This window comes from Mirounga leonina, unplaced genomic scaffold (genome assembly GCF_011800145.1).
Source record: "Mirounga leonina isolate KUSES-001 unplaced genomic scaffold, KU_Mleo_1.0 Mir_418, whole genome shotgun sequence".
In the NCBI taxonomy this organism is placed as follows: domain Eukaryota; kingdom Metazoa; phylum Chordata; class Mammalia; order Carnivora; family Phocidae; genus Mirounga; species Mirounga leonina.
The window spans coordinates 5,098,006-5,113,888 of record NW_023270739.1 but is presented as its reverse complement, the minus strand read 5'-3'; the positions used below and the strand labels follow the sequence as shown (position 1 = coordinate 5,113,888).

Sequence of the window (15,883 nt, the reverse complement as noted above, 5' to 3'; positions counted from 1 at the left end):
CCGGCGTCGGTGACCTGATTCTTCCCACTCACTCTAAGAATTAATCATAATTTTCCTTAGAAATTTTTAAAAAATAAGGAAGACAGTAAGAAAGTCTTAGAAGTAGATATTTCACTCTCTGAAAGAGCTGCGGATCTTACAGAGCCCTGACCTATATGGTCCTCCACTGGGGAGGTTCTCTTTCCTTGTCTTTTATGTAAAAGAAAAAAGTGAAGGGGGTGGAGGGGAAGCATGTTCTGATGACTTCCCCATCTCTGTCCACACTGGGCAGTAGAATATCCCCCTGAGGCCCCTGAGGGAACTGAAACCAAGGGGGGGACAAGGCAGCAGGCCAGGTGCTGTAGCAGGAACCGGGGCTCAAACCAGGGGCCCAGCTTCTGCATCCACCGCCCCGAGTGGACACTGGCTACTCAGGGCACATGGAGACTAGTGAGGTTTCCTGCTCCTTGGAATGCCCTTCCTGGAGAGGCGTGGGTAGTGCAGCCACGGACGTGGAAGACCAGCCCCTCAGCAAACTTTTCCATGGCTGGTGTTCATGTCCTAACATCTACAGAAGGGTAAGTGGAATTTGATGGGAATATACCAGCAGTCTCCAAAGTAACAGGAGGGAGGACTGATCATCATATACCCATAAACACAGTAAAGGAGAAATTCTGATCACATTTCACATCATGCTGTGAGATGGCTGGGGTGGGGACGGAAAAGAAAACGGCAGCACTCTGTGTCTGGAACTGAGGTGTGGGCTGGCCCCTTCCACTAGACTGGAAGGGACACACCAGCAATGCAATGGGCTCTGGAGGCCCTCAGGGAAGAAAGGCCTTACCCTGGCCCGCTCCAAGCTCCTTCTCTGTTCATGAAATGCAGCTGGACTTTTCAAAGCTGTTGGGAAAAGAATCATAAAAGAATTAGTTTTATGAAGCATCATGTGTACAATTTACAGTGGAGAAGGCATTTTAATTCAAGTTAATTTTAGCAACACTAATTCTTATCAGCGGAAGTGAAGAAGAACATGGCACCTGAGTAAGCACGTATCTTTATGGTTCAGCTACCCCATTAACAGTTTTGGTTACTTCACTTCTAATGAGAACAGTCACTGTTTAAGCTCAGGCTCTATAAAATGCACAAGTGGAATACAACTTAAAAAAATATCCTGGACCTATTACTAAACCATTAGCTGCACAATCAGTCAACCCTCCAGGAATATGTACTGGGCCCCACCTCATTCTGGTGAAGACAGGGACACAGGGACACAGACAGGAGTACAGCAGCATGTCAGGCCCACCTTACTTCTTCAACCTAATTAGGAATCACAAAGTGACCAAACTGAATGGGGCACTTACACCAGAAAGACCTATGTCTGCTTGGATGCCATTTCCTTCTTCACTTCAGCTAATACAATAGTGCTGCTAAAATTACCTTGAATTTCATCTCTGAGGACTAAAAGACCTTCACAGTAATTGTATGGTTAACCCTGGTGCACACAACCAGCAGCTGACAGGAAGGGCTCACTACAGATCCTGATGCCTACCCCTACGCAGACCACAGCTCTCGACTCAGCAGACAAGATCAAACCAGGACCAAATCTCCTCAAATGTGGCACAATGAAGAGAGTTTTGTGTCAAACACTTGGCTATAAAGACAAAGGATGAGTTGGGACACCCTGAGGGTAAGAGGGGGAAAAGGCCTGACTCACTTCAAGTAGGGAACAACAGCAATAAGAGAGAAATTTACAAGACAGTGGTCAGTTTCACTTCTGCTGCCCTAGAATTTCAGAACAGCTGTGAAACTGTGTGTGGAGATAACTTTTGCTAGGCTGCTTGCTGTGGTAGGAGCGCAGGGGAGAAGCTAAAAGTAGCAAGAGCACAGATATGACCCTATCCTGCCTGGGCCTTTGTGCTTCCTCCCCCTATCCCGCTCCTGGGGGCTGGGCCTCAGCAACAACAGTCCCAGCAGAAAGATCTAAATGTCCCAGCAGTCCTTATTTAAAAAACAAACATTTCTAAAATCTTAGGATAAAAAACAATCATTTAAAAAGATCAGTTGAGAGCCTCCCCATCTTCTAACAGCAGGGGGAGCTCTAGATTTAACAAATAATCTCTAAGAAAAACCAGCACAGCCTCCCTCCCCACCTACCGGAGCATTCCAGGGCACTAGCCAGGCTATCCCAGCCCTAATCTGGGGAGGTCTTGGGCAATTCAGTGGGTAAGCAGACAGCTCCTGCACCTGCTTCTACTGGGTAAAGCTGGTTCAACTCCAAAACCAGTCTCCAAAAGCCCTGATATGCCAGAATCTGGTAATAGGATGTGATGGGCCACTCTCATGGAGGCAACAGTAAATACAAAGAATCAAAGCGAAAACTCAGTGTCTCCCTGACCACCCCCAGCTTCCTTTCTGCCTTATTCTGTACAGCACTCATCACCATCAGACATTCTTTCTAATTGGTTGACAGGACTCTTTCCTTTGTTTCTGACAGTATCCCGGGGCCTACGGTGCCCAGCACATAATTCATTCAATGAATTGATGAATATTCTGTAAGAAATGGACACAAGGTGTACCCTAGTGACAGGAAAGCGAGAGGGTTCTGTGGCAGAGCTGTATACTTTCTAAACTTTCACCTGCATGGCCAGAATTTAGGCTCTCATCTGGGTTCAAAACTTCACAGAAGTCCCAGACAGAAAAATCAAGGCTCAAAATAAAAAAAACTGTGGTGTTTTCCTGGGTTCTACCAATCATTAGTAGCGTGATACAGGGGACTAAGTTCTGGGTCTCATTTTCTTCTTCTGCAGAGTGAGAATTGGCCTGCGTCTCAGGACTCCTGTGAGTCAGATGAAACTGGAGTGCTCTAAAGCAAGTGGAGCACACACAGATGGACATGAAGCGCTGCTGTCACCAGATGCCGTGATGCCACTGAACCATGGGTTCGAGTCCCACACACGCCTGCTAGTGTCAGCACCACAGCCACATACCTATCTAGAACCCCGGCTAGTTGGCTGCCTCAACAACCTACCTTGGCTGTCCCAAGGGGTAAGGCACAAATCCAATTTCTGGAAAAACAACTCACAAAGCACAGAATTTCTAGATGGAAGGGGAGCCTATTTTAAGGATGATGTAGCACCGGGCGCCTGCGTGGCTCAGATGGTTAAGCATCTGCCTTCGGCTCAGGTCATGATCCCAGACTCCTGGGATCAAGTCCCGCATCGGGCTCCCTGCTCAGCGGGAAGCCTGCTTCTCCCTCTGCCTCTCTCTCTGTCTCTTATGAATAAATAAATAAAAATCTTTAAAAAAAAGGATGATGTAGCACCAAGGGGGTAAGAGGCAGGAGAACCGGCTGTCGCATATATGACTTCCTGTTTGGTAAAGGAATTTTCAAGTAACAGCAAAGGAGAGATTAATATTTATGGAGGGCCTACTTATGTGGTAGGCACTGTTCCAGATATTTAAAACATGTTATCTGATTTAATATTCCTAATGATCCCATGTGGTAGGTAACACTCCAATTTATAGGTAAAGACAGGCTCCAGAGGATAGGAAAGGCTAGCAAGTGACAGAGTTAGGATGGCAACCTCACTCTACCTCACCCTCAAGTCAGACTTCTTCCCATTCCTCTGGGTCGATTTCTTAACTTCTTCAAAAGGTGGAGAAGGACGACCCTATCAGGTGGGGAAGCAAGGAGGCTTCAATTACAGGTACTGCCTGAACGGAGCGCTGAGTGCAGGCAACTGGAAAGGTCAGCTTGACCACAGCACTGAGCACAACAGGTGCGAAGAGGGGTTCAAAGTGACCGCAAGCACAGAAAGCCACGGTCTGAAACCTGGGGCTCACCATGGAGCTTAAGGAGCAGCCTCCAGCACTGGTACTAGGAAACAAGTGGGAGGAGTAATGAGAGACCAGAGGAATTCATCAGCTGCTCAGGGCCCGAGCAAGAGAACCAGAAATGAGGACCAAGAAAAGAATTCAAGACAGTAATTACCAATCCCACAAGATTTTATAACAACATTATAATCACGCTGAATCCTCTAGTACCAACCCACGACATAAGGACCCTTCTTCTAATTTTATCCGTGATGAAGCTAACAGCACAGTAACCTGTGAGGTCACTCATCGAGTGGCGGGCCCCAGCCCAGCTCTAGTTCTGCCTGCCCGTTCTTCTCTGGTCCCAACCTTCTGACACGTGTGTTGGTTTCTCCCAGTCCGTGAGTAGCCCACTCGCTCTGTGCTACTCTTTCCCCGTTGCTAACTCTGCTCTCTGAGAGCAGGTTCAGCAACTTCAATAGCTATTTCCAACAGAAGAAGGGAGCAGCGGCCCTCTTCCTCCAGGTTTCTGTCAAGATTCCTGTAGGGCACTCCTCGGGCTTCCATGGGGAGAAACTGGAGTTGGGGCAGCCAGGGCACTCCGTGCACTGGGGCTCGGGGAGGAGAGGGCATTCCCGCGCGCATCCAGCCGGCTGTGCTGTAAGCCACATTGCAGCAATGAGGGGGAAGCTAGTGAAAGAGACGCAGGGTGGTAAAGGTAAGCCCCCGGCTTCCTCGGAAGAGTGAGCGGCAGTGCGTAGTCAAAATCACCTTAGGCTTCATAAGCAGTTGCATCAAAGCAGAAAATCGTCTTTAAAGTTTAGGCCTCTGCTAGTTGTAGAAAGACCTGGAAAGACTCAGAGTTAACCCATAAATGTGTGTCCAATGAGGAGGGCTACATTCGTCTCGGACCTCCATCTCCCTCCTCCTTACTGTCTTAATGGCTTTGCCACAGAGCCAGGATGTTACTCAGAAATTTCATTTCCCCAGAAACTCCTAGAAGGCAGTCTTTGAGAGAGAAGCCCCCAAAACCGATGCACACGCAAGAGCTGTGTATATGGCTTGCAAGCATATACATGTTTGGGGTGCGAGGGCAGCTCTTGACCCTTTACTCCCACTGTCTGGAAGCTGGTTCCACTGGGACACTTTACTGCTTTGTGTGCACAAAGGGAAGTGTGCAGCACATACCGAAAGGAAAAATAACCAAGCTCCTCACAGAAATCAAATGAACAGAAGTGGCTAAGAGGTGTGACGTTCCTAATCACAGTTTCAGTTCTAGATGTGGGTCTCGCCCCTGGCTGGCTATAGTCACCTTCTGTTCCCTCTCTCCAGTGCCCATTTTCTTTCTCCCCTTACATTTTTGCTGCCTTAATTAAATGAGGGCCTTGTGAACTAAAAAGAGAAAAATGGTTTTAATTTTTAAAAAAAATATACTGCCATCAGCTTCCAAGGAGGAGTTCAATGCTACGCTCAGTGTATCCACTGAGCTTTGTGGCTTACAGTACAGGAGCACAGGGATTGAGCAGTCAGGATTTAATCTCGCACTAGACAGTAAGTGTAAGGACCCTTAATAAACCAACCTATAGCATTAAATTAGGACACTAAACTAGCCCAGATTTACTTAAACATGTAGGCAAGTCAAAGTCTTCTAGGACCCACAAGACAGTCTGGAAATGCATCTCAGTGAGGAAAGATAGCAATTAGCCATCAGGACTCCTTTCCTCATTATCCTCAAGGAGTACTTATTAAGTGCCTGTATCGGAATGTCACTTTATTAGGTGTTGACATAAGAAAAATGATGGTTCCCATCCTCAATAAGATACTTTTGCCAGAAGCTCACCACCAAGTCTACACTCAGAGGAACTCAAAGGCTATGAACACAGTATAGCTAACAGGAGTCAATGGAGTGCCACAGCCCAAGGAGGCTTTCCTTCAGGCAAGCCTGATGGATTTCTTTTTCCACTGTAGAAGCAGCAGGCATACACAGAGTGGATACATAAGTTGGGAGTTTGGTGGGGGGCGATAAACAGATTTAATAATCCAGGTAGGAAATCAGAAATATAGCCATCCATCCATCCATCTGTCCAAGAAACAATTCTTAAGTAACTGTTACGCTAGTTGTTGAGGACAAAGATATACAGAATAGGGTCCCAGCCCTCAAAGGCAGTTCATGGTCTGGTTAGAGAAAAAGACATAATTACAATACAAGATGGAAGTACAATTATAGAGGCAATTTAAAGTGCTACATAGGACAGAAGAGGCAAAATTCAGCTCAAGAGTGTAAAAACTCTCCTGGTAGATTTCACAGAGAAAACCCAAATGAACAAAACAGAAACACTACAGACAGACAAGAAAGGGAGTGGGGAGGTCATCTGAGGCTAAGGAAGAGCAAGAGCATGAAGGTACGAAGGAGCACAACAAATTCAAGGGGCTACAAGTAGTCTGATATGCTGGGACCAAGGAGGAGGTCGTGTGGGGACAATGAAGCTGGAGGGGAGGCAGAGTCCAGCCCATGAAGACCCTTCATGTGCGACTGCAGGAACTTCTGCATCTGGGAAGATGGAGCAGACCTATTGTTCTCTATTCCTCCCACAAAGTACAACTTAAAATTCTGGATGTTATATATAAAACAAACGTTAAGATAGGGGTGCCTGGCTGGCTCAGTGAAGGAGCATGTAACTCTTAATCTTGGGGTCATGAGTTCAAGCCCCACGTTGGGGGTAGAGTTTACTTAATAAAAAAAGTAGTAAAACAAACAAACCAACCTAAGTTCATTCTGAAAGGTGAAGAGAAGAAGGCAAACTGGCTAGGGACCTTGGGACCCAAAGAATGATATAGTGGTGAGTTCCCTGGGTTTCCTCTTTATCTCATACATCCTGGACTTGGAGCTGAAGAAGCCGACAATCTGGAAATGCCAGTGGAGGCAGACCAAAAAGCCGCAACAAAACCTACTCTCACTGGCCAAAGCACCAGAAAAAGGGCAACCTCACCAAACAGAAAACTTTTAGACAATAATCATTCTATTCTAGATAGACACCACAACAAACAGTGGCCTCACCCCCCCACCAGGAGTCTAGATTCCCCATCCTTGCAAGGCTATTATAATACAGCTCTCCAATACCCCTGTCCAGAGGTGTCAAAGAAGGCCAAGTAGGAAGCTGGGGCTTTCATTCTCACCAGCCAGTAATAAATACGATATGCTCCCCACCCAAGGAATAAGTAGAGACCAAACAGGAAGCCTGGACTTATAACCCACCTAGGAGAAATAAGACACCCCTCCCCTTCCTGCTGATGTCAGAGGAGGGATGGTGAAGAGTCAGGACTTTCACCATGGCTCAGTGATAACACGGTCACCCCCTGGGTGGCTCAGTCGTTGGGCGTCTGCCTTTGGCTCAGGTCATGATCCCAGGGTCCTGGGATCGAGCCCTGCATCAGGCTCCCTGCTCAGCAGGAAGCCTGTTTCTCCCTCTCCAACTCCCCCTGCTTGTGTTCCCTCTATCGCTGTGTCTCTCTCTGCCAAATAATTAAACAGAATCTTAAAAAAAAAAAAAAAAACCCCAACATCGTATCATCCAAGCCCTGGATGAAGAAGAAAAAAGGTGAGCTGAAAAAGTTCTTAAATAAATGGCTGAAAACTTCCCAAATTCAGCAAGAGACGTAAGTCTACAGATTCAAAGGCTGAGCAAACCCCAAAAAAGATAAACCCAAAGAAATTCATGCCAGGATACATCACAATTAAACTTTTGAAAATGAAAGAAAAAACTTAAAAGCAGCCAGAGGGGAAACAATTTGAATGATAACAAATTTCTCATCAGAAACCAAGGGGGCCAGCAGAAAGTGGCATGGTATTTTTCAAGTGCTATTAAGAATTGTATCCGGAGATCCATATGTAGCCACCACATTAGCCAAGGGAGTGACTTAAACAGACCTGCATGGGGGGGTCAGGGGGGGTACTTCAAACTTGATTTTTTTTTTTTTTTAAGATTTTATTTATTTGCGAGAGAGACAATGAGAGACAGAGAGCATGAGAGGGAGGAGGGTCAGAGGGAGAAGCAGACTCCCTGCTGAGCAGGGAGCCTGATGTGGGACTCGATCCTGGGACTCCAGGATCATGACCTGAGCCGAAGGCAGTCACTTAACCAACTAAGCCACCCAGGCGCCCAAACTTGATGTTTTATATGAAAAAATAAAATGAGCAGAAACACAGCTGGTAACTGGTACATACTCATTTCACCCCCCATGTCTACACTCATATGCTCCCCCTTCCCTGCATCCCCTTTTAATTCTGAATCTATCAAACCTACAAATACACTGAAAGAATAATGAACAGCCCTATACCTCTGACCTCGATCCACCAGTTATCTTTTAGCCATATCTGTTTTCTCTCACACATACATGCACGCATATACACACACACAATTTTTGTTTATAGAATCATCTGAAAGTTGCAGATATCAATCAAGACATTTCATCCCCAAATTCTTTAGTGTGCATTTCCTGAGAATAAGGACATTCTCCTACAGAACCAAAATATCTTTATCACACCTAAGAAAATTAACATTGATTCAATAATACAATCTAATTTACAGTTCATATTTGAATTTCCTCAGTTGCCCCTCAGAATGTCTTTTTATAACCTTTTAGATTTCCCCCCTCAATCCAGGATTTAATTGAGAACCATGCACTACATTTGGTTGCTGTCCCTTCAGTCACAATCTAGAACAGTACCTCTTGCCTTTTTTGGTTTTTGTTATACTGACCTAAGTATCTAAGCCATCTGTCTTGCAGAAAGAATGTCCTATATTCTGAATCTGTTTCCTCAAGATTAGATTTAGGTTAAACACTTTTGGCAAGGAGACTACACAGGTGATGTGTAACTCTTAGTATTAGAAGACACATAACACCATGTTTCCCAACCACTGGCGGTGCTAAAAGTTTGAAAGGTGATAGGAGATGTCTCCATCTTAAAAGTAGCACTTCCTCCTTTGTAATTAATAAGTAATCTGTGGGGGTAATGTTTTGAGGCCATGTGAAAATCCTGTTCCCTAACCACCACTCACCTCATTGTTTTAGCATCTACTGATGACCCCTGCCTGAAATCAATTATGACACTAGGAATGGCAAAATAGTAAGACCTGCGTCTTTGCAAGATCGAGTAGTAGTGATCAAGAGGCCATTTAGAAGAATAAAGTGGAATGACTGGGTGAAAGGTTGTGCCATTAACACTCCCAGACTGGGGATACAGGAAGAGTAAACTTGGGACAGGGTGGGAGACTGTGTTCAGTTACCATGTGATACGAGTTGATCATAAGACATCCTATTAAGAGATGTGCAAGTGTGTGCATGTGTGTACATGTGTCTGTGTGTGTGTGTGTGGGTGCGCACGCATCATGTCATCCAAAGATAATGTGACAGGTTATGTAGAAACAGAAGATAATTCCCAGGGTGAATCTTAAGAGAATCCCAGAATTTAAGTGATTCAATTCATCACTAATGATGAAGAGAGCCCAGCAAAGGAACCTGAGGCGGCTCTCGGAGGCAGGAGAGGGCTAGGCAGAGCTGATATCAGGAGTAAGCCTCAAGAACGAGAGTAGGTAGAAGAGAGACGGCAGCAGTGGGCAGGTTAGACAAAGTAAGGCTTGCACAGTATCCAGAGGATTACTGACACTTAGGAAGTGGCTGCTGGGGGTCCTGGAGCCAGGCCAGCGGGCTGCCAGGGCACACTATGCACCAGGTGGAGAAATCAGAGGTGAAGAAATGGGGTCCGGAGGTTTATGTCCCCTAAGAGGTTAAGATGTGCTAACAGTTAATTACTCGTTCTCCCAATAAATATTTACTGAGAGCCTACATGTCAGACTGTTTTGGTGCTGGGATAGCCATGTTCTCCTGCAGTTTACACTCTAGCGAAGAATGATACATAAAACAAATGAACATATAACACTGTAGGAAGTGATACGTGCCACAAAGAAATATAAAGCAGGAGTTGAATGACAGAGTCATTCTATGGGGGCAGGAGCATTTCACTCTCCGGAGGGTTAGGAAAGACTTTCTGGTGTGCCATCTGAACAGACACCTGAGGAAGGGGGTGAACCCTATAACCATCTGTTGGAAGAGCCTTCCAGGCAAGAAGAGCAGCAAAAGCAAAGGCCCTGGGTGGGAACCTGCCTGAAAGACAGAGGGTATCCAGGAGGCCGGGGTGGCAGAGCAGAGTGCACAAGGAGTGGCAGGATACGGAGAGAGAGGTGAGAGAGGGCCCTGTAGGACTTCGGGCATTACTCTGTTTTCAAGTGGTACTAGAGGAAATGACATGGGGAGAAGAAACAAAGTAGGATTGTGTCTACCAACCTAGCGATGGACAAAAAAGGCTCCCATGAGTAACGCAAACAGAGTTGCTGCAAATGGCTTCCATGTTCTCCCTGACGTTTGTACAGTGTGTTGGGAATTACAAGGGACTTATTATTTTCCACAATTCACACTGGAGAACTGACTTGCCTGAGATTACATCCTAATCAACTACAGAATGGAGACTAGACTTTGGTTCTTATGATACTATAATTCAGATTTTTCTATAATTTTTATTTGTGTGTATTTCAGCATAACAGAGGTAGGAGGAGGGGATGGAGATGGGGGACACAAAAGATAATCTCTGATCACATATCTTTTTTCCCCCCAAAATGTGTTAGTTACAAAACAAAACAAAACAAAACACAAACAAAAACCTCAGTGATTTTAATCTCATCTTTCGCATTTTGCTTTCTTCTCCTGGCTACTCCTCTGGAAAGAGATGCTGCCTTGTCCTTTTCTCTAATATTGGCAATGGGACAGAAGGGAGGACTTCAGATATAACCTCAAAAAATGTCAAGGGGACACACATTCTCCCATTCCTTTTTCCTCCAGTCCTCTTCTGAAGGGGCCAATATAGCAGAAGGAGTCACTATATAACCAAACTCCTTCCAAAGTTAATGGAGCCTTTTGCCACATCCCTTAGCCTAGCACAGAAGTCTGTCACACCACTCCAGGCAATTCATTAACTTGGCCAAATGGACCACTGACATGGTACGGAGCCCCCAGCACTGGAGACGGGCTCATAAGCTGTCCAAACCTGGCCATTCCATAAGCAGCAGCCTCAACGGTCTTAGAAATTTGTCATCAACTCTTGAATCACGCAGACAGGCTATCCTCTATTTCAGAACTCCTGAGACAAGACAGTAACAATGATCTATACCACCACTAAAAATGAAAAGGGAAAAGATACCAGCAGCCTTTGGTCCAGTGTTCCTCCAAGTGCAGCTGGAGAGTCATTGGCATTAGCATGTCTCTCTCTGGGATGCAGATTCCTGGGCTTCAAGACTTTTCCTCTTTATTTAGCTCTCTGAGGATTCTGGTGCCACTAAAATTCAAAGCCCATTGTTTCCTAAGTCCAAAAGACAGAGGAAAGGTGGAACCGCAGATGAGAAAGGATCTTTATTTGCTCACACTCTACCACCAGGGGCTAAGTCACCACAAAGTACACCTAGTAAGGACTTGATCACTTTTTTCAACAACTTAGTTCAAAATTTCAACTCTGCTAGCTATGTAGGTGCCCACAAATTAGTAGAGTTTAATCTCCTGAGCCCCTTTCAGGTTCACTGCTCTGGGTTGCAAAGCGTGCATTTTTGAGAATCAAAGGATCAGGTCTTTTTGCCATTCCCCTCACACCCCGGTGAGGGCCTATTTCAGCTGAGATGGATTCCATACCCTACTGTTTCTATGTAGAGCCTGGCGATCACACTCAATAGAAGGCGGCTATAGAAAGGTAGTGCAAGGAGCCCAGAGGACTGCTGGAATCAGGGGAAGGACACTTACACACCTGAGTGATGAAACTGCAGAAGTCAGCTGCGTCACTGGTGTATAAGGGTTTACACCACCTTTAGGTGTAACCAGAATCTTACGATTCTGTATCCAGGCAGAGCAGGGGCTCTTAACCTGGGGCATACTATACTGCTGCAGAGCATCTATGAATCTCCATAACTATGCTGTATCTTGGGAACCTGCCTGGGCAACTGTGTGGCAAAGGGGCAGTGTAAGATTTTCTAAGGAGCATCAAGGGCACAAGAGAAATCAAGAGGCTCTCATCTAACTAAGGGTTGGTTTTTTTTAAGTTATTTATTTATTTATTTACTTATTTATTATTTATTTAACAGAGAGAGACAGAGCGAGAGAAGAATCACAAGCAGGGGGAGTGGGAGAGGGAGAAGCAGGCTTCCCGCTGAGCAGGGAGCCCGATGTGGGGCTCGATCCCAGGACCCTGGGATCGTGACCTGAGCCGAAGGCAGACGCCCAACCGACTGAGCCACCCAGGTGCCCCTAACGAAGGGTTATTATGATAGAAGTAGAAAGATGCCCCTGGCCTTCAAACCTCACAGCCAGCAGATAGAAGCCGCAACTTGGAAGCAATTTTACTGGGGGGCTCAAAAATGAAGGGGTTACTCTCACCCCCAACTACCAACTTTCACTTTACTTCACTAACTATGGGTCCTGATCTGATGCTGTTTTCAACTTTCAATATTGAAACTGCAGGGGAAAGTACAGCAGGCTATCATCATAAAATTCCTATCATTAAGAACCATTAGTCTGTGACCTTCAGGAATTAGCATGGGCTTTTGAGCCAGGAGACCGGACTGGCTCTGCTTCTTTCAGTGGTGGTATGACGGGCCCCCTCTGAGCCTCGGTATCCTCATCTACAAAATGGCAATTCTACAAACCACTGCACTGATGACTGTTCGCACTAATAAAGTGAAAGTGCTTTGCCAGCTGCTGGAGGCTGTTAAACTTGAGGCATTGTTACTGTTTTAACTTTTTTTCTGTGCCATCCTCCTGCAGGAAACGGCATGCATGTGGAATCAAATACTGACAGCTAACTGGGCTTGACTTCCAATTTTTGTCTTACTGTTTTTAGCTGTCATACCAAAATGCCTACGGTAATATCCCACAACAAAGACATTAACTGAAGAGTTGTGTCAACAGTTCCAGGGACTGGCCATGACAGTAAAAACCAGAACTAAGTCCATGTGAATCGAAGAACGTGCTGGGGTGGTGGTGTGGGGAAGGGATCACACGCTCTGGTGCAAGCAAGAATCCAAACTAACAATCAGAAAACGTGCTTCATGAACATCCTGTTTTGGTACTCAGACTTGCCACCAACCCTGTTTTGGCACCTGGGTTGTCACCCCCACCCAAACCTGCAGGAAAGCCAACGACCAAGAATAAATGTAAAAGTGGAGACTCGGGATACTGAATCTTTTCTTTCCCAGAGTGCAAGCTGCTCCAGAGTCTTACAACCTTGACCCCATGGCAGTGAAAGAGACTTAAGACTGGGGAAAATCTTATATAGCATGAGTATCAGCAGGTACACTGAATTCCAAAAGGTTAAAATATGAGGGGCCAAAGATTGTGAACTTGGTCTTCGGATTTTCCCTTTGACATCTATGCCAGGCACGTTTCTGTTTAGCTCTCACATCACAGCCTAGCCTAACGCTCTGGATCAGTCAATTATCATCCCAGTGTATCCTCCCTGGTGAAGCACACACACACCCAAAAGCTACTGCCTCTTATTGAAGTCCATAATCAATAGGCTTAAGTCATCTGTGTAGATAAAAGCTCCAAATCACCTTTGCCCTTCTGCAGATCGCATCCCACTGGGCTGAAAATGTTAAATCACATCATCAGACACTGTCAGGGCCCCCTTGAGTCTGTGATTCTTTATGGCTATAATTGTGCAGGTAAAATCTGCACAAGTGACTTTATAAACTCCTTCACTCCATTTATAACCTTGAAAAGAAGTTGGCCTTGGATATCTCAGGCACTTCGAGAATTATTATTTTTAAAGATTTTATTTATTAATTTATTTGAAAGAGAGAGAGAGCAAGCAGGGGGAGGAGCATAGGGAGAGGGACAAGAAGACTCTGCCTTGAGCACGGAGACTGACACAGGGCTCAATCCCACGACCCCAAGATCGTGACCTGAGCTGAAATCAAGGGTCAGACACCCAACAAACCAAGCCACCCAGGTGCCCCCACTTCAAGAATTATTAAATAAAACTGAATACTACAGTACTTTTTAGATATTAAATTGTATCAAGAACTCATATCAAGAAGACTACTTTTGATGGCCCGTTCAACAGAGCTCCCCATTGGATTCTTCTTTGGATTCAACAATGAATATGCTCAGAACATGAACATACAACGCACTCTAGAGTCCTATTTTGGGATTTGTTACCAATTGGCCAAGGAGGAGGTCTGAAGCTAGTCACTGACCACTGAGTGAATACACCCTATGATAGCAGGGAAGAGGTCGTGATATCTATCAGAAATGTAACATAACACCCAAGGACGGACACGATCAGTTGGTCTTCTCCTGAGATAAAAGAGAAGATTCCTGAGGCCAGGTGCCTGACACAATTTTCTCTGGGCTTCATATCTAGGACCAGGTTAGCCCCAATCCTAGGACACACATTTTACAATGGTATTTCTCAAATGCCATGTCACCTTCGTATTCAACTACAGTGAAAGGGTCACATTTCTGGGCTAAAGAAACATCATCTCAATTAGGCAGGGTTCTCTGCATCTTAAAAAATTTTTTAAAAAGCTATACTGTACACCTGAAACTAGCCTGTTATGTTAATTATATATCTATTTTATTTTATTTTAAAGATTTTATTTACTTATTTGTCAGAGAAAGAGAGAGAATGGCAGGCAGAGGGAGAAGCAGACTCCCTGTTGAGGAAGGAGCCCAATGCAGGACTTGATCCCAGGACCCTGGGATCGTGACCTGAGCCGAAGGCAGACACTTAACCGACTAAGCCACCCAGGTGTCCCTAAAATTTTATTTTTAAAATATTTATTTATTTAAGTAATCTCCACACCCAACATGGGGCTCAAACTCACAACCCTGAGATCAAGAGTCACATTCTTCTGACTGTGCCAGCCAGGTGCCCCAATTCGATCTCAACTTTTAAAAAAGAAATAGGCAACTAGCGCTTTTATGGAAAGATACCTATGTATCTAAAAGAGCCAAATGGATCACAGGAACATTTGTGAGGGTCAGTATCTAGAAGAAGCGCGAGCCTGAGGGCACGGACTGGACCAGAGGCAGTGGGCAAACTGCGGGGTTTGAGGGACGCCTTTTCTGGGCTCCTACTGGAAAGGGACGCGGGCCACAGAGACTACCACAGGGCTTCTAGCAACTCCCAAGTGGACTGGAGCAAATGGGAAATGATGGAAGCCCGGGTGAGGATCGGCTCTCACCCCAGCCCCCACCTAGACAAAGTAACCACTTGGGCATAAGTCTTGAACACTGAAACACTTCACTTAAAACAAGACAAATGACATTTCCTTGAAGCCTATGATTTTGTCATCTTAAATCTAAGTTTTAAAAGTAAAGGGCAATTCAGCCTCACACCAGACCCTCATCTGCCCTGGAATCACCACTGTGTCCCCACTGGTGAACATTTCTGTCTCTTGGCAAGTTGCCCAGAAATTTAAAAAAACATTATTTCCAACCCAGACATTTATTTGTTTTGTTTAAGAGAGGTTAAAGAAGAAACATCCACTGCCATGTAGAGAGTAAGCTAATAAAATGATAGTCCTGTTAATATATGACCAAAATAGGAACAATCTTAACAGAACACCATGTTGTCCAGTGGTTCTTTGATTTTTAACAATTTTCAGCAACTGTTTTTTAATCTGTGGGTAGGGAGAAAAATGGAAGAAGAATTTTATTTATTGAAAAATAGTTCCTGGGGGCACCTGGGTGGCTCAGTTGGTTAAGTGACTGCCTTCGGCTCAGGTCATGATCCCAGCGTCCTGGGATCAAGCCCCCCATCGGGCTCCCTGCTCGACAGGAGGCCTGTTTCTCCCTCTCCCTCTGCCGCTCTCCAGCTCTCCGTCAAATAAATAAATAAAAATTAAAAAAAAAATAGTTCGTGTTCCGAAACACTGGTTTTGAGAGACATTAATGAGATATATGTGGGGGGGAGGGGGTAGAGCCAAGCTAATGCTCCTCTCATTTTTTTTTTAAAAAAGATTTTATTTTATTTATTTGAGACAGAGAG

The 15,883-nt window shown here is 45.2% G+C and overlaps 1 protein-coding gene across 6 annotated transcripts in view; it reads right to left on the bottom strand.

Annotated features, from left to right (window-relative positions):
* Positions 1 to 15,883, bottom strand: part of MRTFA (myocardin related transcription factor A) — a 195,351-nt gene that overhangs the window by 16,932 nt on the left and 162,536 nt on the right. For all 6 annotated transcript variants that reach the window (XM_034987452.1, XM_034987449.1, XM_034987450.1 and 3 more), the window contains one exon: positions 824 to 879. In XM_034987452.1, the coding sequence (XP_034843343.1) occupies positions 824 to 879 (56 nt within the window). The remainder of the gene's footprint in view (positions 1 to 823; positions 880 to 15,883) is intronic.